Below are 23,743 nucleotides of genomic sequence, written 5' to 3' on the forward strand. Positions count from 1 at the left end.
CGGTATGTGCGTAGGGGGCAGGTGGTGGTGGTTATGGGGTGATGAGTTTTTTGTCATAAAACTGAAAGCATTCCAAATAGGCAGCCAGCTTTATCAAAACTCTTAGGAGATCAAGGACAAGAGTAGTAATCTTACTGTGAATGTTTAATTCTAAACTCTCACTTATAGTATTTTGCCCAGTATTTGGTAATGCTAAAAACCAATTTCATTTCCTATTAATTCTTAAGTATAAGGTGTGGTTACATACTACATAAACAGATTGGAAGACTTCAATTGTCAAAAAACCTTGAAAACTGAAGGAATTTTGACTTAACTATGCAAATAGCTTTAAACAAAACTACTCACATCTTTTATGATCTATGAACCTACTCATATCTTTTATGAAGGGAAATCTCTTTCAGAACATAATGAAATGTTTCATTTATCCAGTCATTTAAGATACTTTAGAATTCTGGCATTAAAATGATCAATAATTAGAAAGTCTTATGAAAACAGACTGGAAAGGAAAAAAAAAAAAAAATCAAGTCTTCACCTGAAGTTGAAATATAAATCATGATGAGCAAGTCATCCTGAAGAAAAGATATGAACAGCTAGCTATTCATTACATTTTCATTTACTTGATACAAAGACTATATTATATAACACAACTGAAATGAAGCATCATGTGTGGTTCAACTTTCAAATATTTTGTTCCATATTTCCTGGACCAAATGATACTTTATTTCTTCAAATTTTTTTCAATATAGTATGGCACATACATTTTATCCCTTCTGAATAATGTTTTTCCATAGCCATAAAATTAATTATACATTATAATTAAAATTGAAAGTGAGCTTAATAGACACTTAAAAAATCTTAAGTCTTACTTCCTAAAAGTACTTGAATAACAATCTAGCTTTTCTCCAGTACAAACTAGTAAAGATTGATTTATGGAATCTTCATACAGTGTTATAAATATATCAGGAAAAATTCACTTGTACTATCCCTATTAACAAAGTAAAAGTCTCAAGTTCTAAAATTACATATGCCTTGTGATTTTATTTTTCATTTGAAGAATATATTTGTTAACTATGAGTGAATGATTCTTTTCCCTTTTAATATTCTTTTAGAGCTTCACAAATTTGTTCCAATTGCTGAACTGGTCATGTCCATAACTTCAGATCACCTCGATCTTCCCATCCTTTTTTCCTTCTGAGATGAAGTAGCAATCCTTTAGAAAACCCAAGATTATTAAAAACAAATAAATAAACGTTTAGTAGTCTGCTTCTCACCTTCCTCACTACTTACTATTCTGGTCTAACATTCTCTATCTTGTTTACCAATTATCTAACTGAACTGGCATCTATCTCAGTTCAAGTAATTATGTTCCAAGTCTTACTTAAATAATTTTACGTATCAAATTTCACAAATAATCATCAGTTGATGTTAGAACAATTCCTTATTTCCGGAGGCTGTGTGAAATGCAACTGGGAGAAAATATTTTGGAACACAAACCTAAAGATTAAATTAGGGACATAAATAAAATGCTGCAGACATCAGTAGTTTATTGTTTGTTTAGTCCAAACACATTCAAAATGGAAACTCAAAGAATACTTTCCACCTGAAACAATTAAACTAGATACTACTAGCATATAATGCTTAACACATTACAGCAATAAAGATGGTAATCCATTGTCTTCTATACCTACTAAAGCCAAGATGGTAAAGCCAATTTGGTTGCAATAGTGTCATAAGGATAGAATAGAATATTACCATCCAAAAAATAAAAACAAACAACAACAACAATAAAAAAAACCAGCAAATAACAGTTATGGTAGATGAATATTTTTACTCTGGTTCACTGAAAAGGGGACAAAATGTTAAAAGTCCACAGTACTGCAGGTGAACAATCACCATGTAAACTTCTCCATGTGATGTTTTAAAGTTTTATTCATGGTATGTAAAGACTGAAGCTGAATGGCTCTTTGCTTTAATTTTCTATTACACTTAACATTTATCATTACTTTTGGTGCCAGAACAGTTTTCATGGGCGGTAGGGCAATATCTTGGATTGAAAATTTTACATATATATATATCAAATGAAGGAGGAGAAAGAAATGAAAGAGGAACAATATGCTATATATAAAAAAAAAAACACTGACAAGAAACCACTTATTTAAAAGCAGTTTGAATAAAAGCTTCAAAACTCGAAAGTAATTTTCTTGTAAGAACTTCAAGTACTATACATTAGAAAGCGTAAATGTATTTCAAACAGGAAAAAAAATCCTTAAGCCCCCCAAAATGGAAACTGAGAAATCTGTGTCCCCAAAATATATCCAATAGTGCAAGACTTTTCCTCGAACATGGAAGACCTCATTCAAGGTGGGGAAAAAGGGGACAGGCTTAATTTTACTTACATTGCCCAGTACATGGAAAACAAAATATGTGCATCATTTGCTAGTTTACTAAATAGCAAACAGTTTCATAATTAAGAAACAGTTTGCTATTATGTCAAGTGCATTTTTTGTTTGTTTTTACTAAGACAGAATGGAGAAGTCTTCCATGCTACAAGCAGCTTTAAGTGGTCACACTTATTTACCCCACTCCTGGCCTGAAACATCAGAAACTGGTAGGTACCAAATACTCCAAGCATAAAATCGGATATCCTTTGTCATATTTGTGGTTTACCGGAACTTGCTATAAAGACAGACAATAATCCAGCAGCTACAAACTTTGCTCACAGAATTGTTTAGAGATTCATGTAAAAATAAAAGATGTCATCCCAGACTTAAATTCAGAGCCACTCGGGTGCTGACATCAGGTCAAGAATTGTGCAAAATGAATGACAGTTCCCTGCCCCCTCAAATAGAAAATGCAAACACTTAAGAGCTGCTGTTCTTTTTTCTCTGAAAATTGCAGTATCCTTACTTCAGGTTTACGTGCCATTTATGGAATCTGACTGCTTTTAAAAGGTCACTAACAATGTACATCAAGTTGACTGACTTTTCCAAGCACCTCTCAAGTGATACGCTTCAATGTTCACCTTCAGGCTAAGAGAAAAGTCAACAAGAGACTTTGACTCAAATAACTGACTTCCTCCTTCCCTCTGCCTCCCAAACACACAAAACTCCCTCCCACAGAGAACACAAAGTTGTTAACTGAAGAACAAGGTAAATAATATACTAGTCAATTTTACTGATTTTAAAGATACTGCAATTTTTATATACTTCAATGATTTCTCAACATTTTGCAGCTGTTTGGCTTTGCAGCACAGCAATTTATACACTATACTGTACAAAATTACCAGCAAGACTGGAATGATGTATTAATAGAAGGCACCATCATGCGTATTACATTACCAAAGAACAAAAATACAGTAAAGACAATTTTCACTGTACACAGCTTAAAGAAAGGAAAAGGGGGAGGAGGAGTGTGTTGAGCAGCCAGCCATCCCTGTACTGAAGAGGGGCAGGTAGAAAAAAACCTTAGATATGGAGCTACTAAATCTGGTCTAACATTCAAGACCATAGCATTTGAAGTTCTGATCTTTGTTATTTCGTTCATAACTAAATGACTTCCTTCTGGAATATACTTGTAGTCTTGTTAAGGTTTATGTGTACACACGCTGGTCACAGCAAGCAGGTAAAAATGCCCTCATCATTTCACAAACTATGCTCTACTGGAAAAAAAGATGAAAGATTTTTTTCCCCTCTTGCCTCCTGTTGCAGATGTCAAGGTTAATGAGTTCAGAGTACCCATTAGTGCATTCTGATGAGTGCATAACAAGTTTCTGTTGGTTTGTATTTTTGGGGGGAGCCAAGAAAAAAAGGCAAGATTCTCCAATTGCACAAATTGCACTATTTGTGTTTCCAACAATAATAGGCAGAAACAGTAACACTTAAACAAAATGTGCAGCAGAGGATTTTTTTGACTCAAAGGACCTGAATTCAGTTGGGCATGTCCTTTTAAGTTCACTTTGTTGTAGACAGTTTAAGATATGGTCATTTCTCAGTCCTTAATTCTCCAAGTCTAGATTTATAAATTAACAATGTGAATCCTGTTGTAAAATTGGGGAAATAATGTCCACCTCAATTTAACTGATAACCGAAAGATGCTTTTCACATCAAAGAAATGATCAAAAAGGCTGTGTCACATTCCAAAGCCAAAAAAAAAAATTAACAAGAATGCAAACACGATGAATAATGTACCACTGCCAAGACTCTGCCAACAGTGGAGCCTCAGCGACGCTGTCCTGTGAAGCGGCCTTCCATCTGCCCGGCTCCTCTCCCAGAGCCAAGTTTCTGTGCCATGCCACCTCTTGGAGGGGGTCCTCTTCCGTCCCGGTCGCGCATCATTCCACCGCCCACTATTCCCCGGGGACCACCAGGACCTCGATCACTGCGCCTAATATCCCGGCGGTCATCACCACCACCTCGAGTTTCTCGCTCTCTGGCAGCTCTTGTCTTTTTCTCTTCCACATTTAAACGTACTTCCCCTCGAAACATAATTGGCTTTAAAAAGGAAGAAAAAAATGTACATGGGCAGGTTAGACGGTAACAGTGGTGTAAGAAATAGTGAAAAACATAAAAAAAACTTTTGAAATTCTCAATATGCAATCTATTCTCAATATCCAACCTTCTTTACCAGAGTAAATAATCAAACACATTTATTTTAAAATGACCCATACCTCAAATTTTAAAATTACTAACATATCTTTATTCTTTGCATAAATACTAGTTCATAGTAAACTATTTTTAACTGTACCATTTAAAAAAGACTTATTCACATTAAATACAACAGGAATAATAAGGTATTCAATTATGCCATTTAAGTCACTTACTTTTGCAATTAAGATTCTCTGAACTGGTTCGGAGTCATCAAAAACCACAAAACCAAAATTTGGAAGCTTTCCGCCAACACCCTTGGTATTGATGCGAAGTTCCACAACATTTCCAAAACCTGTGAAAATATACATTACACAAAGGATAAAATAAAATACTTTAACAGAATATTTTGTAACTTTAACTGTTCAGAATGAAATACCTCATTCTTCCTGATCCATTTCAAAACACAACTTGCAAGCTGCTATAGCCAGTGCATTAAGGTACTTTCACTCTTACAGGTCATTCATTTAACATGCCAACAACTAGCCTATTCTGTTGCCCTGCATCTTTGTCAGTCCATTCAAAAGGAAAAGTTACCTACACATTTTAGAGAGACAATTTTATTTTCTATATTAGATTTGTATTTGCCGGATGAATCCCATTTCCAAATTTAAGACTGATTCACCCAGCTCTTTCTTCTAACCTCTACAGAACCAGGTCAATCAACACTAAGTACACTCACTGGGAAACATCTGATATAACCTTATACTCCTGATCAATTAAAGGTGACCAGTACCTAGAGATACACACTATGTACAGACATAAATGTTTTTTTAAAAATCGTACTATGAAAAAAGAACTCTCCTCAGTGTAGAACACATATACAATAGAATACTACTAAGCCATTAAAAAGAATGAAATAATTCCATCTGCAGGAATATGGGTGGACCTAGAGATTGCCATACTGAGTGAGGTAAGTCAGACTGAGAAGGAGAAATATCATATGACATGATACATGGAATCTAAAAAGAAACAACACAAATGAACTTACTTATGAAACAGAAAAGACTCACAGAGAATGAACTTATCGTTTCAGGAGGCGGGGTGGGGGGGAGGGGGGGCGGGGCGCGCACATAAAAGGGAAGGGATAGTTAAGGGAGCTTGGGATCAACAGGTACACGCTGCTATATTTTAAATGGATAACCAGTAAGGACCTACTGTAGAGCTACATGGAACTCTGCTCAATGTCATGTGGCAGCCTGGATGGGAAAGGAGCTTGAGTGAGAATGGATACATGTATATGTATGGCTGAGTTCCTTCATTGTTCACCTGAAACTATAACTGTTAATTGGCTACACCCCAATACAAGCTAAAAAGTTTAAAAAAATAATCGGTAACTAACAAAGGGGAAGAAAAGTCTAGAAAAAAAATTTTTTTTAACTCTAGAAACTACAGCAAATCAAAATAGTTGTCAGAAATATTTGGCATTATCGTCAATTATCTGCAATATAATATTATGTGAAAATCCTGATTATTAACAACAGAATGCTTTCTCTGAAATAAACGTCAAGAAGAGTAGGTCTTATGATTAGAAAAAAAATTCTCTTCATCTCCTGCTTAATTTTACCATAAAGCAAAGTAAACCACTTACTCATGAAGAACTCTTTTAGTTCATTTTCATCAATATCATGTGGCAAGTTACCAACAAAGAGTTGATGACTATCTGGATAGCGAATTATTCTACGGTTCTCAGATTCATTCTGTTCAATATCTCCTCTGCCTGAGAAGAGGAACAGAGCAGATATTAAAGTTTACAATGTCATATAATAAAAATTAGTTCAAAGCAATGAAAGTTAAAAACCCCAACACTTGATATTCTTGCTTTAGTTTAATAAGATAATAAGCTCCTTTGAGTTGTGGAACTGCCTATTATTAGTAGGTTAGTTAGAAAACAACATGACACTGAAGTGTTACCGGAAGGTATTGACTAGATTGCTAAAGTCCCTTCTTCTAGATCTACTGGTCTGATCATGTGAAAGCCAAGTATCAGCAGTACAAGTATTTCTCCTTAACCAAACTCTTGCATCACCCAGGCACCAAACTGATTTTAGATACAGTGAGATGTGTTTGTACTAAATATTTGTTTAGTACTTTACAGTTCACAAATTAATCTTGTATAAAAGATTATTGTATAAAATTATAGCCAAATCAGCCAATTTAACAGCAATACTGTCATTTATATAACCTTTTATACACCTTAGGGTGCTCATATATACATATGTAAAATCTTATATGATCCTCCCACTAACACAAAGAACAGAATGAGGCATATAAAGAAAGGCATCACACAGAAAAAATTTGTGTAGTAACTGAATGGTTTAAGAGAATGTCATGATTTAAGGGTCTTACCCAAGATCACAAACTCAGTGACAAGGCTGGGATAAATCCCAGCTCCCATAACTCTTGGTTTAATAACACACTTTTTTTTTTATTAAAAAAAGTATATTTTCTAAATACGATGTATACTGTCTCCCACCTCCTCCCGAAAGCAATCTAAACATATTTATAGAATTCAAATATAGGTTCTACATATATTAGCTAACAATGGAAACAAGTCAAAAATCATGGCAACTTACTTAATACCTAAGACAATCAAAATAAGAAGAATCAGGGTGTGCTTATTGTTTATCTGTGAAGAGATAAGAGTGCTAAGTAAGAGAGTAGGTTATTGGCAGCTCGGTTTTGAATTCTTAGAACCAGTGACAATAACCAAAGAAAATGTGTCTCAAAATTCTCTTAACATTTTCAAAATACATGTCTCTATGGCATGTCAACTAATTTCCCCTCAAAGTTAGTTGTTTTACCCAGGCTGTATATATATCAGATTACTTTAGCCTTTAAGCAACTTGGTACTAAAAGGATTTGCATATAAAATACATTATAATTTAAAAAAATTTTTTTCAGTTCAGTTTTCTCTAACTTTTCAAGTGCTAACTGCTGAAGATCACAGGAGGGGCTGACTCACCTGGTCTTGGTCCTCTAGGAGGGAAACCAGGTCGTTCTCTAGGTCGTTGTTCACGCACACGAGGTGGCTGAGATTGAACTTCTGGTTTAGCTTCCACTCTCGGCTAAAATACAAAGGAAAAAAACACATTACAAAGAAACACAATTCACAGGAGAAAAACAACCAAACTAAAGCAACAACCAAGTCACCAGCAGGCATTATGGTAATTTTAAGTCTAGAATATTTTTAATATATGTCCTATATATGTGAAACATAAATTTTTATAAAGATATTCTGTACCAATCTAGGACTGTAGGGTAAATTTTGTTTTCTCACTCTAGGTTATAATCCATAATAAGCTGTTTTTTACAACCATATTTTTTCAATAAAGTTACATCCACATTGAGACAGATACTGCTACAAAAGTAAAAAATGCAAGATGAGCCATTTCATGTAAATACATATACAAAATAAACAGCCGTCTTTATCTTTGGAAGACAAGAATATGTGATACATACTTCTAATTATCTAGTTTGCTGCCCTTCAAATTTAGTGCTCATATAAACTCCACATCATGAATAATTTTTAAATCAATATTTTGGTAATTCAAAATATAAAATTTAGTATACGCTGGCACCTAAAAATACTACCTTAAAGTTAAGATGCACACAAAAAACCATACAGGAACGTTTATAGCATCTCAAACAGTCAAAGATGTCCTTTAGCTCCCTGTTGTTCTTCCTTATGAGAGAGGTATGCATTTATTTAAGGACTGACCCCAATAATGTTTCTTAACTGTTTCTTGAGGGTGGTAGGAGAAGTAATAGATACATTTTAAGTTACCCTCCAAAAGTTTCTCCTAACTGCTAAATTAAATACATGTAATTAAATAACTATGTTAAAAACATAAAATGACATCTACATCTATTACCTTTTCCTTCATGCATGGCATTTCAGTATTTCCAACTTCTTCAGGCAGTCTATTGCCTAAATATTTATGGTCCAAGGAAGAGAGAAAACATATGCACCTTCAAAGAATGCTGAAAACACTCAGCAGGAATATGGAGAATGTGTCCTCAAGTCAGAAAACTAGCTATCTTTATGGCTGACCACCTCTGAGTACCTCAGCCCAAGAGTGGCTCAAACTCTTTCATAGTTTATATAACTGGGATACTATAATTTGCAAGGACAAATTTTGATACAAAGAGCTATGCTTTTTCCAAAAACAATTTCTTGTTTCACCCACTGTAACCAAAAGGTATATTTATCTCCTATCCTAGCAGTCTTTAATAAATTTGCCTGTCTCACTCAGTTATTTTTCTTCTAGATTTCCTACTTCTCTCAAAATGAAGTTGCTTCCCATGTTCTAGAATTTTTAGCTAAAAAAAAATTTTTTTCAATGTCTAATTCTTTTAGGTATTTTAAATTATTTATGTGTTTTTATTCCTACAAGGACCATATCTTATTTCTATACCAGAAAAAGTACCAAGTACAGTGCTATTAGACACAGATGTTCAGTAACTAATAGTTCATTTCAAATTAAATTATATTTGGTTCTCTAATTCAAAACCTGTAGGAGAATGCTCTAGCCTGACCAGGGAGCCAACATTACAGCCCTGAGACCACTGCTATCTGTATTTAATTTAAGACTACATAATAATCTGATGGATGTGGTGCCTGGAAAAGGACAGTTATTTAGAAATTTCAACTGAGGAGGGCAGGGCCTAAAAGCACAACTTGAACAGTATGAATAAAAAACCTTATTAAAGAACAGATATTTTCTAAAGTTTGATGAAGCTAATACTTAAGGAACAAAGCAAATCACACTTTTTAATTTAAATATCTAGAAAAACCTCAATTCATTCAATCCAAGAAAAAGAATTCTAGCTGACTGATTCAGATTCTTTTCAAAAGATAACTAAAACAAAAATAACTACAAGTAGCAAAACAAAAAAGTTCTTATTATCCTTTAAGGATTTAATATTAAAAACACAAGTTTAAATAAGTTCCAACATCTTACAAATAACCCATACATGAATTTAGCAACTTTTTAGATATTTGATGTCAGTACAAGAAAAATGTGAGACAAAAAAAATTTATCAATATTTCTTTCAATATGTGTCAACTAAGCCAACTATGCACTTACAATTCTTCAGGATTAATTTCATGAAAACTTCTTGTTCCAAGGAGATAAAGTAACTAAGACAACCACATACAACCTTCAGGCCTGAAAATTGATTCCATGCAACCAGAAAGTGTGCTCACATGACAAATTCCACAAATGAAAGCAAACAGAATATGAAATAAAAATGAAACCATCAAATCAACTCAGTAACAGCAGGTAAAACCACAACTAATGTGTACTTCAACCAAACAAAAGCTATTTAAATGAACTAATCAACTTCCAACAAGTCTGCCAAGAAAATAACTTAACTACTTCTAAATTCATGCCTACCAATACTTTGGAATTACATTTAATTCTCCTTTTATTGATGCGTGCTAAGTCGCTTCAGTCATATCTGACTCTTTGCGACCCCATGGACTGGAACCCATCAGGCTCCTCTGTCCATGGCATTCTCCAGGCAAGAATACTAAAGTGGGTTGCCATTTCCTTCTCCAGGGGATCTTCCTGACCCAGGGATCGAACCCATATCTCTTATGTCTCCTGCATTGGCAGGCGGGTTCTTTACTACTAGCACCACCTGGGAAGCCTTTTATTAATAATCTATGCTCTTAAGTGTTAAGGAAATGGATACTATACCAAAGTGACAAAATAAAACTGAATGGTTTATTAAATCAAAAGGAAAACAATTATGAATCCATTCTTATACAGCTTAAGGAGATCACAAACTTAAAGTTTATATTATAAATGTTTAAAATTTTGTCTTAATAAGGGGATAGGTTATTAAAACACAATCCAGTCTCTTACCCTTATTTTTTCCTCTCTTAAAATTTTATTTCTCTGGACAAAAGGCTAGGATCTAATATAATGTAATATACAGACATGACTTAGATATAGCACTCCTCTTCTTTGATGTAAACAGAGATACACTGCCCTGCAAGGGCTGAAGAAACCTACAGGCTTGCATGGGTATCCAACTGCATGAATTCGAAGCCCTGCTATTTTATTTATATAGCTGTCTGACCTTAGGTGAAGTACTCGAGGTCTCAATTTACTTGTCTGTGAAACAGGAATAATAATAGTAACCATTCTCACAAGGTAGTTGTAGGGATTAGGTAAGAATAAATAAGTACTTTGCACAATGTGTGGTGCCATACTAAAGGCATAATAGGCATTAGTTACTCTAACTTTTAACAAAGCGCTAAGTTTAAAATAAATGTAGCCAACTCTCTGAAATTCAAGTAATAATTCAAAAGATTCCAAACACAAATCTGGTAAGAAACCAAGAATTCCAAAAGAAAATTCAGAAAATCACTTATTGAGTCTTCAGATGGGTAGAAAAGTACAATCAGTACTTGGCAAAATAATTATCTTCATTAAGACAGACTTCTAGTTTGTGTTCTGAGGTAATTACTCAGTATTTCCTGAATATCTAGCTGAAAAAAAAAAAAAAGAAAAGAAAAGCTACTGCAAGGCCACGTATTCTATTACATAGCTAATTATGTGTACCAACACCAGGCAGACTGCCTAATAATTCCAAGCTACTTCTGAAATCTCACAGTTTCAATGTTTAGAGCACAAAAAGAAGTGCATAAACACAATTTTATGTGCACTAACCATTTTACATGTAAATTTTATACCGGAATGAAGCTTGACTCAAAATGTAGGAGAAGTACTGGACACCCTTTAACTGTGCCTATTTACTTTAGAATTTGGTTAACTCTAAAGTATATCTAATGAACACATTAGGTAGCCAGTGTCTTTATTTTTCAATGTTTTTGAAAGCTCTGAGGTGGGTAAGATGACAGACAAAAGGTAGAATACTAGAATGATCAGTTAAGGTGAACACTACAGTCATAAGTTGGTACAGGCTTCAATTAAACAGTATGAACCACTTACAGACTGAGAGCTTAGGCAGTGCTTTTTTTTTTTTTAAGTTTTCTGTTTTTAAAAAAAACGATTCTTTATAATGCCATACTACTCTGTGGCTTTCAAATTTCTTCCCTAATATTTTTGCTAAATGATATTTTAAACTTATAAAAAAGGAATTTTTTGGTTATTTTAAGAAGGCTTTTAAATGACAATACATATTGTTAAAACTAACTAAATCTGTATTTCACACACCCATACCCCAAATACCACCTATATAGATGATGAATGGAGATCTGGCATTTAAAGTGGGTGCAACTGACATTTAATACAATTTTTCTGTATATTTAATCCATAATTTCTGATTGACTCATTTTAAAAAGTATGAAAAAGATAAGCAATTGGCAATGTAACAAGGATACAATCCAATGTGTTCACAGATTGGTTACCTGTGAGACTGGTGCTTTAACATGGGGTGGAATTCCAGAGGAAGAAACAGTGCCACTAGGAGGCAGGTTTTTACTGGTCACTGAAGCCCAGGAGAAAGCCTGCAGGAAATGCAACAAACCTAGACTACTAATCATGGAAAACCACCAACATTCCTATAGGGAAACTTCCAAATATATATTTTCTTTTCATTGCTAAACTATTGCTCTATATTGGAGGACTCCTAAAGAGAAAGGCACACACACACATGCCAGTCTATGTGCCAGGTTTCAAAATCTCATTATGCAAGATTATGACTGTTTGTCTGAACTACTAAATAAATCCACAAGCAAGTTCCTATATGCTCTAAGTAGATGAGCAAGTGGCAAGCAAAACCACTAACAACTACACATGCTAGAAAAATAAGAACCTAATAGAATCAATTTATTTCCCCTTTTGGGGGGAAGATAAGGTGTTGTGATGGCGCTAAGGGGAGAGAGGAAGGACAGGAAAGAAGAGAGTACTAGCTGGAAACTTTAACAGACATTCACAAATAAAACAAGCAATCTCCTCCTCTCACTACCCAAATATACCTACTTTACAGAAAGATAAAAGATGTTTTAGGTAGGTTTAAATGAAACACTATGGGTATCACTCATCTTTCCAAGACAGTTTGGTGTAGTAAGGAAATTGTTCCCATTTAAACTAGAAATAGCACACGTTACTTGTTTTAACAATAGGCCAATTTGTTTTAACTTGGGAAACTGCATGACTCCTATTTGCATCCATGTGTAGAGGACTTAATACAGAATGGAAGAGCAACTCTCGGCTTTATTACATGGACTCGAATAATTTCATGTATGGTACTAAACACTGCACACAGATAAGAATCAATCTTAAATTTTATTCTGAGGGGTTTTTTTTAGGGGGTGAAATATGATTTCCTCACAATTACAAAAAAAAAAACCCCACAGCTTCTTTCATACACATAAAAAAGCACAGTTTACTATTCAGCAATTAACACAACAGAACAAAAGTCATGCTTCATTAACGGCACCGTATGAAAGCGTGATGTTACGGGTCTAAAGAGTTCCTCTGATCTAACCTTTGGTGGTTCCTGTGGCAGAGAAACAGGTTCAGCAGGCGGAGGAGAAGCAGACTTCTCCTCTAACTCTTCCAAGTTCTTCTCCTCCACTGGAGGTTTCAGCTCTTCAGTCTTTGTTTCAGATTCAGGCTCAGGTTCAGGTTCATGCGAGGATTCTTCTAAAGGCTCCTCTATGCCATTACTACAACAAAACATTTTGTTCACTTTTCAGCAGGAGTGAAATGATCAACTCAAATAGGAGAAAATTCAGCATTTCTCTAATTAATGGGCAGAACAAGTAATATACACTGTCTTGAAGCAAAGTTCATTAAGAACCAGAAGGCAGAAGGAACAATACTCTCATGCAGCATTTCTTTAACCTAAATGTAAAAACTGGATTACTCAACATGTTTACTTTAGTACTATTAGGAAATAAGGAAAACCCATTATTTAAAAAATAAAATGCGTACTCTGTGTTGTCCCAAACAGTACACATTATTAGCAAGTGATTAGTTTTAGGTCAAACCCACGTTTGATTTTTGAATTAAACGTAAGAATGCTTTCCAAATTTCTTGCATATACATGGTAAATACTCAGGCACTGGTACATAGCTTTATCAAGAATTTACTTTCAGCAACAATTCTAGGAACAAAAACCACTTGCAACTACATGATATGAATAGTTTAGGCCAAAGGTGGCCTTGCAAGCACTAGTCTTACGTCACAGGGTGAGCTTCATAGTAACCACTGTTAGCATTCTCCTGCACAGGTTCTGGAGACGGTTGTCTTTCCTCTTGTTCTTCCTCTACTTCATCTTCTGATTCTGACAACACATAATACACCACATCTTTTATTAAGAGGCTTAATATACAATTTCATATATATATTTTTAATGTTCAAAGAAATCATAAAATAGTTTAAAAATAGCGTGTTTCTTGAAAGTACAAAGGCACTTAATATTCCTTGTTCTCTTAAAAAAGAGCAAGCAAGAAGAAGTTTGGAATTACACTATTTTTTAAAAAGATCTATTAGTAAGAAAAGGAAAGAGTAGGAAAAAATGGTCTTTTAAAATATATATATTTATTTATTTGGCTGTGCCATATCTTAGTTGCAGCACGTGGGTTCTAGTTCCCTGACCAGGGATCAAACTCAGGCCCCCAGCATTGGGAGTGTGGAGTCTTAGTCACTGGACCATCAGCAAAGTCCCCAGAAAAAATGGTCTTAAAGTCATAACTCAGTTTCCTTTGCCACATTAATTCAATGAAGCAATAATGACAGAGAATAAGAAACAAGCTGATGTACGTCAATAGAAGATTAAATAATTATGGTATAGACAAAAAAATATCAACGGCTAACAAAGATAAATTAGATGAAAAAAAGGCCTAGCTTTGAATCAGCTACTTCCACTTTTAGGAAGGTATCAGTTGGTATAGAATATAACAAAATTCTGTAGTAGGCACCAAATTCTTGGTTATCTATAGAGATGACATTGAGGGAGATTTTTTTTCTACTTTCTGTGTATGATTTTTATATAATTTCATATAAAGAACATCTGTTTTTTAAACAAACCAAAAAAAAAGAACAAAAAGGAGCAAAGGGGCTTTGACTCAGTTACAGAGTCAAATTTCTGTTTCACACTTTACATGTTATTAAAGAGTACTGATACCAACAAAACCCTTGTATCTTGAAAGTAACCTCACCTTCATCAAGTTCTGGTTCAGAATCACCAAATACTTCATCTTCATAACGAAACATATCATTGTGAACGTAAAACTTATTTGGAACAGATCCCTATAAAAAAAAACACCCAAATACTCCATAAATACCCATAAACATGGTATGACATAAAAAGAATAAAGTTTTTATTTTAACACAGAAATAATATATAGACTAAATATAATTTTCCAAAGCTTAACATGCTATAATGTTAATATGAAGAAAATCACAGAATACTTAAACTCAAGAAATGACTACTTTCAAACTATTAATACACTTTTAATATTACTTCTGTAATCTTAATCATCTGTTTGCACATTTGTATCAGGATCTCGTTTTTTTCTGCTCAATAGTCAAAGCACAGAAAGTTCAAATAAACGAACAGGTCCAACACAGATTTCTCAAAAACAGCTACATGCATATCTATACCTGTAAGAGGAAACTCTAGCCACTTCCAGCAACTAGTTAACTGCAAAATGAAATCACATAAATGAAAATTAATTGAAACGAAAACTTACTTCAGGAGCCAGAACAAAGGTTTGCATAAACTTCCTCTCTGGTTGTCCACTGTTAGACAGCAAACCCATGACCTGGACCACTACTCCATCACTCAAGGTTGCATGAGCATCCACGTGACGAATTTTAGTATGACATTCACTGAAGTTCAGAGATAATACTTTGTGGTGTATATCCTTTATTAGGAGAAGGTAGGGAGGAAATACAAACTCATGATATTGCATTACCTTTTTAATACTAGGTTACCTATTCAATACTACAGACTTCCACCGATTTCCTCACAACTCTAGAATTCTAACTGCTTAATCTCTCTGCCTCATTTGAATCCATTCCGCCATGCTATGCATTACTGACAGACCCATGCTCCATAAACTATGTTGACTACTACATGACCTCACACGTGGTTTTACTTTACTGCTTGTCTGCATTTCTTCCTTCAATTTCCTCTTGTTTGGTAAGGCCAATCCTATAATTCAGAGACTAGCTGAAATCCCACATCCTCTACATAGTCATAAGGAATATATTTCTATTCATTCCTGTAATATAAGGTTTAGCCCATATTTCTATAAATGTTATACACTGTCTCAACTGTTTCAGGTATAAAATACACCAGTGATATAAAAAATGTCCCATATTCTCTTTTGTATCCATGCCAATGTTAATACTGTGCTTCTTACAAAATCAATGTTTATAAGAACTCAAAGCACATTTGACAAGTATTGCAACATAAATTTTAGCACAGCTAACCGATTACAGTCAAGAAGAAATCCATGGGCACAAGAAGGCTATTTTCCAAATCTCTAATTTAACTTAAATAAAATAATCTTAACTTAAACAAGTTAAAGTAGGTTTAAATAGGTTAAAATAATCTTAAATGTATATGAAATTGACACTTACATTTTGGCCATAGACAGCCTCCTGGGGCTTTCCACTAGCATCTACTCCACCGTGAACATAAGAAGAATTCCTGCCATAAAACCTGTAAAAGCAATGATAATGATTAACATTAAGTTATGAAGTGAAAGAAGCCTAAGAGGGAGTAGAATCCCGCTATTAAGCAGAGCTAGTTTCCAGGTCTGGCTCTGTCATTTATTAGCTGTGTAACCTTGAGACTTACAGTCTTCAAGTTCACTTTCCTTGGTAACTTGGAACAAGAGTAACTTCTCCACAGAGTTACTATAAGGATTAAATGAGCAATGACATAGAATTCTTAGTGTGCGTGGCTATTAGTTATGCTGTCTTTAGCTATTCTCACCTTACTGTATCTATATGCTGTTAAGTGGGAAAATGAGACATTCAAAATATTCTAAATACAGATGCTATTTATTTACCCATTTTTGTTAAATATAAAAACTCAGTTGTTTAGATCTGTTTAGAATCAGATACTATTTAACATTCATTCTACTAAGAGTTCCAAATGACTACTAATTCCAAAGGCTAAGGTTAAAAGTTTAGATTTAAATTAATTGAAATAATTCAGAGATCAAGTTTAAAATATATATATATTATTTTAGCATCTAATTTCTCAATACTTTTATACTGCTCTTATGTACATGACAAATTATAGTGTTTCTCTGGTATTAAAGCAACTAGGAGATCTTCCTAAATTAAGGTTATCAAATATGCAAAATAAATTTTTTCATAAAGAGAACTCAGCTCCTATTGCAATAAATCATGGAAGACTTCCTCTATGACAAACAACTTTCTCAGTGCACTACACATGTATTGATTCATTCTAGTCTCCTAACAACCTCAGGACTAACCTAAGTACTGTTATCTAAATGAACAAACTGAAGTTCAGAAGAGGTTAAATTAACTCCTCAAATGTTACACACCTATCAAGTCAGAGCAGCTGGCTCCAGAGCCCATGCTTTTAACCACTACCCATATTTTTTTTAAATGTTTACACTGTTCTCTCTCATGTACTACTGGCAAGCATGTATACAGTTATCATTTGGACAATTTGGCTGTTAAGTGTGCATAAGAAAAGCTTTAGAGAAAATTATACCTTTGATTTAACAGTTCTATTTCTAGGAAGTTATCCTAAGGAAACAACTAGAAAGATGCCCAAAAACGCACATGTAAGGATATGCACTACAGTGTTAGTAACTGAAAAATTTTAAACAAACTTAAGTTAAAAATGCTAATACCTACACAGTGAAGATAAAATTTCAGATAATGAAAAGCCTTAATAATTCCATTCTCCCTCAAACTCACATATACTGTCAACAGGAATGTTTTTATTTTTATAATCATAAAAATGTACAGGTACTGATTCATTTTGGGGGGGGCAGTGTTAGTTATCTAAAAATGTCTCCTGGAATAACATAGGGAGTATTACACACATGCTTAACAATGGCAGGGCACAATGCAAAATAGAACTTTAGAATGCCCAGCACATTTATAAAGAGAACCTATATATCAGAGAGAAAAGTCCTTTAACATTCTTTCCCATGCAAAGCGGCAATGACATACTTATCCTTAACTCATCTGGCTAGGGTGTTCTACAACAAACGCTGGCAAAGCGTCCTTACAAAGGTCTCATTTATCTCTGACCTACTAAAAAATACAACAGGTAGAACAAAAATGATAAATACTACTCATAATATAAATCAATTTCATTTCCATCTCTGGAAAAAAGTAAGCTTATACATGTCTTGCCAAACTAGTAAATAAGGCTACTGTTGCCATCTCACAAAGGAATATTTTCTTGTGAATCAATCCGAAGGAATTTTCACAAATGAAATCAATTAACTGATTCATTTCCTAACACTGCTACAGAGAACTTTTAAAAACCACACAAAAACCAAACGAAAAACTTAACCTGTGATTCCCATCAAGACTAGAACCCATTAGTTGGTCAAGTCTGTAGTTTAAAAAAAGGAAGAAACATAAAATACCAGACTATGTAATTGTGTATGTTAAGTGTGTGTACAGATGTGAATGTGTTATATAATGGGATCTGATAAGTGTTTTTCTTACTGCAGATTTCATTCAAGGAGGAAACTTGAAAAAAGATGGGTTTTATGCCATCAGTTTGTTAAAATATTGGATGAGCTTTGTAAAGATACTTGTCAGGATGCAAGGAGACAGGAAAGACAAAATTTATATGTAGTCATATTCAAGAAAATAAACGTAAATAAAAATAGTAAATAATCCAATTAAAATTTACCTGTGTAAATATTCTGGAGCTTTATTCAGCAAAGTATAATATTGCCTCACAAACTCCCGCCCTACAAGCAGCGGACTGGGCTTCTCCATAACCATTTCTTTGCTGCACAATGTCAAATACTAGGGAAACAAACATAGGAATAATAACTCTTAAAAGTCATCTTTGTTAAATACCATGAAGCAAATTTTCTTAGCCATTCAAATGAAAATAAAATATCACTTATTAAAAAATAACAGTAAAATAATAAATTCCCAATAACTACTTATAACCTCCAACATTTTCCATTCCCTCTTTGTCTCAATGTCTCTATTTCTTGATCTCCCTATGTCTCAATACAGGGGGAAGTGGCATGTCCAGTGCTGTCTCAGACTAGGTGGCACCATAATAAAGTCTTTTTACTCATGGTATATTTTTCCTTTGGGGAACATTATCTCCTACATTCTTAGATTCTAATGGTTTGTTTTTGAAAACTAAGCACAGGGCACAACTCAAGACTTGGGAGATTGCACTTACAGACAGTACTAGCTTTTGTCTTCTTTATGTAATACTCTCGCCTTCTAGGGATTAATTGCACTGTTTCAAAATCATAATAATTACCATTAAAAATCAGCAATACTTGAAATACTCAGATAATGGTGTTTCACATTTAGTGTATGTCTTTTCAACCTTTCTTGCCATTAATTATCTAACTACATGTCAGGCACTGTTCATAGTAAGTGGCATACCTCAGTGAACAGGACTCTAGCCTTCCGAGTTTATAATCTATGATGGAATATAGACATGCAAACAGGGAACAGAATGGGTCAGGTGCGACCTAAATGTACCTCTAAGCCCCAACTCTCAAAGATAAGTAAAAAATATAATAGAAACATAACCTTTCATCATTTAAAGTAAATAATTTATGCCTATAGCCCTCCAAACAGTAAAAGTCATAACACTAGGAATTAAGAGAAATGGGAGGAAAAAAGAGAAAATATGAGTATCACTAGTTTAAATACACATATATACACACGTTTGTGTGTGTCAAACTACTGAGCAAATCAAGATGCAGTTTAAATTCCTGTTAACAAATAAACTTCAACGTGGGTTTTTTTTGCTGCACTAAATTTGCTGGATCTTAGCTCCCTGTCAAGGATCAAACTCATGCCCTCCGCAGTGAAAGTGAGAAGTCCTAACCACTGGACTGCCAGGGAATTCCCCCAAAGTAGGTCCCCTTTTCAAAATTTCACAGGGCGCCGGCAACATGGCGTCCCGGCCGAAGCGGCGTGTTGTGAGCCCCGTGGCCCCGGCTCTGGGCGACAAGGAAGAGGAGGATGAAGTGGAGGAGGAGGACGAAGATGACAGTGACGAAGAAGATGAAGAGGACGAGGTCGTCAATGAGGAAGTGAATATTGAATTTGAAGCTTATTCTATCTCAGATAACGATTATGATGGAATTAAGAAGTTACTACAGCAGCTTTTTCTGAAAGCCCCTGTGAACACCGCAGAACTCACAGATCTCTTGATTCAACAGAACCATATCGGGAGTGTGATTAAGCAAACGGATGTTTCAGAAGACAGCGATGACGATGTGGATGAAGACAAGATTTTTGGTTTCATAAGTCTTTTAAATTTAACTGAAAGAAAGGGAATCCCTTGTGCTGAGCAAAGTAAGGAGTTGATTCTGAGCCTCTGTGAGAAGAATTGTGAGAAGAGCACGGTTGAGGAGTTGGACAGGCTTTTCAACGACACCGCCAGGCCTGTGGGCTTTCTGCTGAGTGAGAGATTCATTAACGTTCCTCCACAGATCACACTGCCTATGCACCAGCAGCTTCAGAAAGAATTAGCAGAGGCACGCAGAACTAACAAGCCGTGTGGGAAGTGTCACTTCTACCTTCTGATTAGCAAGACGTTTGTGGAAGCAGGAAAAAGCAATTCCAAGAAGAAACGGAGCAACCAAAAGAAAGAAGCGTTAATGTTTGCAAATGCGGAAGAAGAATTTTTCTACGAGAAGGCAATCCTGAAGTTCAACTACTCAGTGCAGGAGGAGAGCGACCCGTGTCTGGGAGGCCGATGGTCCTTTGATGATGTACCAATGAAGCCCCTGCGAACTGTGATGTTAATTCCAGGCGACAAAATGAATGAAATCATGGAAAAACTGAAAGAACATCTCTCTGTCTAACCCATCTCCCATGGACCGTGGCGGGCGGGCTTCTGCACAGTTACCGGAAGACTTGGTGGAGGCTTCCTGAAAAACTCACGACTTTATTCAGATGAAGGTCCTACAAAAAGTTGGGTTCTGTCAGCCGTGTCTGCGACACATTTACAAAGTATCTTTGCTTTTTTAAAATTTTGGTCAAATTAAGAACGGTTAAGAACTTTTCCAATAAGAAGAAAAACCACAGGGTAGTAATTTAAGGAACTCAATAAAAACTTCTATTTTTAGTTTTTAAATAAATAAATAAATAAATAAAAATTTCGCAAAGATAGCCCACCATTATCATTACAACTGTGATGCTTTTTAACAAAAATCAGATACCAGCCATAAAGGAGCCTACGGATAAAACTCTATTAAATTAATCCTGGTGACTCCTAACTCAATTTTTACATAATACTGTATTAGGTTCCCTGTTTCTCCTTTTGCGATTGCCTTGAAACTGATATTTTAAAAAAATTCTTTGTATATTTTTATATAATGCTTAACTGCTTCCAGTGCCAGGGTCTGGGGGGAGAGGCAGTGGCAAGAAGTCCTTGAAGCAGCCGAAGAAACAGGAGAAGAAGATGGAAGAGAAAGGTAAGGCTTTCAAGCAGTAACAAAAAGAGGAGCAGAGATGCTGGAGGAGCTAAAAGCGAAGGCCATGCAGAAGGCGCCCCAGGCCACAGGCAGAATTTGGAAATCTGGCAAAAAGCTGTTCCTTATGCCTCAGGTGATGGTAATCCTTACTTCCGCTGCTGTTTAAACACTGCATTCTCTTTCATAACTTTTTTTTGCCACCAATAGCTAGAATAAAAGGCTTCCCTGGTGGCTCAGTGGTAAAGAATTTATGTGCCAATGCACAGAATGCAGGAGTAGTGGGTTCAATTCCTGAAACAGGAATATCCACTGGAGAAGGAAATGGCAACACACTCCAGTATTCCTGTCTGGGAAATCCAAACCCCATGGACAGAGCGGCCTGGCAGGCTACAGTTCATGGGGTCACAAAAGAGTTGGACATGACTCTGCAACTACACAACAACAAATAAGCTAGAATAAAGTGCTGTCTTGGAGCCCGTGGCACATTCAAGAAAAGAAATGTTCACACAGTGGCTTATCCCTTCAGTTCTCCCTTAGTCATTTCTATCCTAGTTGTGAGGTCAAAGTAAACCCAGCCTAGAATCCAGGCAGTCTGTTCTTCAATCTTTGCTCTACCTTAAATTTTGTGCAACCTACATTTAAACCAACTCATTTAAAAAAAGATAAGGCACAAAGCAAAATTAGACATAGTCACTTCAGGTGCCATTAGTTTCCCCCAAACCTAAAAACCTCCAACAATAAGGATTAACAAATCCTGATGCATAGAGAGACTTATTTGCTATGTTTAAAGAAATGAAGCAGGGACTTCCCCCGATGGCTCAATGTTTGAGAATCCACCTTGCAATGCAAGGGGATGGGGCTAATCCTTGTTTGGAGAACTAAGATCTCACCTGTCACAGAGCAACTAAGCCTGAGCATTGCAACCACTGAGCCCATGCACCACAACTAGAAAGCCCAAGCACCAAAAGGAAAGCTCCTCTAGGACACAATGAAGACACAGGCAAATAAACACTCTTAAAAAATAGTGAAGAAAAAAACCACAGTATTTCTATTAAGAATAATAGGCAAGGTTGAAGAACAGGAGATTTATCCAGTAAAATTTTATAAAACAACAAAAACGTGGAAATTACGTACATTTAATACTACTGTTAACAACTGATGTCAAGCTTTGGCAAAATACTAACTTACCCTCTGAATAAAATATTATGTACAAAACAGTTTTGTTCAAAGGTCAATGACAAAAAACACTATTAGGTATTGTTTCTGAGTTTGGGGATTCTCATTTTCCCTTTTCTTCTCTACTTCCAGATTTTCTTCAGCGAGACTTTGTTGCTGCTGCTGCTGCTAAGTCGCTTCAGTCGTGTCCGACTCTGTGAGACCCCAGAGATGGCAGCCCACCAGGCTTCCCCGTCCCTGGGATTCTCCAGGCAAGAACACTGGAGTGGGTTGTCATTTCTTTCTCCAATGTATGAAAGTGAAAAGTGAAAGTGAAGTCGCTCAGTCGTGTCTGACTCTTAGCGACCCATGGACTGGAGCCCACCAGGCTCCTCCGTCCATGGGATTTTCCAGGCAAGAGTACTGGAGTGGGGTGCCATTGCCTTCTCTGGTGAGACTTTGTTACTTATCCCAATTTCCCATCACATTTATAAAGTACACATTCACCTGCCACTTTTGTCACCTACGTACTGCCAAAGTAAAAAAAAAAAAAAAAAAAGTGTCACACAAATCAATATCAAAGAAAGGTCAAAATACACTGGAGTTTTTGTAACAAAGTTCAAGAGAGGCTTCACACTGCCCACTACCTTTACAGTCACTAAAGTTGATGGCCATGAAGCCATGGTATCATCAATTTAGATCAGAGAGACAGGCAAAGGAAACTGGCAGTGGGGGTAACTTTTTATTTGATTACTCAATAAATTACATTTATTCGAAAAGAGATAACCTGAAAAGTGAACTTTGAATGGGGAATGAGATAAAGCAGTGCTAACCTGGTAAAAGCCTGAACAAACAGCTATGCATAAGAGGCTGTGCAAAGTCCAGTTTTTAAAAGTTACAGGTAAACTCCCACAGGGAATAGATGAAATGAAAATGTTACATAGAGGACGGTGTTCCAATTAAATACACTGACTTAAATGGACTCAATTTAGAGAGCTAAAATATAATTGACTGATGGGAAATCAACTACATTAACCAGAAAGTAAAAAGTATGGAGGGGAAGGGTATGGAAAGCAACCTCACTCTACTTTTAACAACAGGTTAATGTATTCTACACAAACAACATGGGAAGCTACAAGGGCTTCCTTTGTAGCTCACTCGGTAAAGAATCTGCCTGCAGCTCAGGAGACCCAAGGTCAATCCTTGGGTTTGGAAGATGCCCTGGAGAAGGAAATGGCAACCCACTCCAGTATTCTTTTCTGGAAAATCTCATGGATACAGGAGCCTGATGGGCTGCAGTCCATGGGGTCGCAAAGAGTTGGGC

The 23,743-nt window shown here is 35.5% G+C and overlaps 1 protein-coding gene and 1 pseudogene across 3 annotated transcripts in view; one reads left to right on the forward strand and one right to left on the reverse strand.

The window, feature by feature from the left end:
- G3BP2 (G3BP stress granule assembly factor 2) overlaps window positions 1,520–23,743 on the reverse strand; it is a 38,542-nt gene continuing 16,318 nt past the window's right edge. The window contains exons 2-12 of one of the 2 annotated variants that reach the window (XM_018049593.1): window positions 18,492–18,610; window positions 16,217–16,298; window positions 15,322–15,495; window positions 14,788–14,878; window positions 13,808–13,910; window positions 13,110–13,290; window positions 12,028–12,126; window positions 7,609–7,711; window positions 6,235–6,363; window positions 4,820–4,938; window positions 1,520–4,490 (exon numbers count right to left, since the gene is read on the reverse strand). In XM_018049593.1, coding sequence (XP_017905082.1) covers window positions 4,218–4,490; window positions 4,820–4,938; window positions 6,235–6,363; window positions 7,609–7,711; window positions 12,028–12,126; window positions 13,110–13,290; window positions 13,808–13,910; window positions 14,788–14,878; window positions 15,322–15,495; window positions 16,217–16,298; window positions 18,492–18,586 — 1,449 coding nt within the window. In that variant the 5' untranslated portion in view covers window positions 18,587–18,610 and the 3' untranslated portion in view covers window positions 1,520–4,217. The remainder of the gene's footprint in view (window positions 4,491–4,819; window positions 4,939–6,234; window positions 6,364–7,608; window positions 7,712–12,027; window positions 12,127–13,109; window positions 13,291–13,807; window positions 13,911–14,787; window positions 14,879–15,321; window positions 15,496–16,216; window positions 16,299–18,491; window positions 18,611–23,743) is intronic. The other variant, XM_018049594.1, reaches the window with a different exon arrangement.
- Window positions 19,432–20,944, forward strand: LOC102183498 (annotated as a pseudogene). The gene has a single exon (XR_001295812.2). The product of XR_001295812.2 is annotated as a BRCA2 and CDKN1A-interacting protein pseudogene (transcript).

Source organism: Capra hircus, chromosome 6, assembly GCF_001704415.2.
Source record: "Capra hircus breed San Clemente chromosome 6, ASM170441v1, whole genome shotgun sequence".
Lineage (NCBI taxonomy): Eukaryota > Metazoa > Chordata > Mammalia > Artiodactyla > Bovidae > Capra > Capra hircus.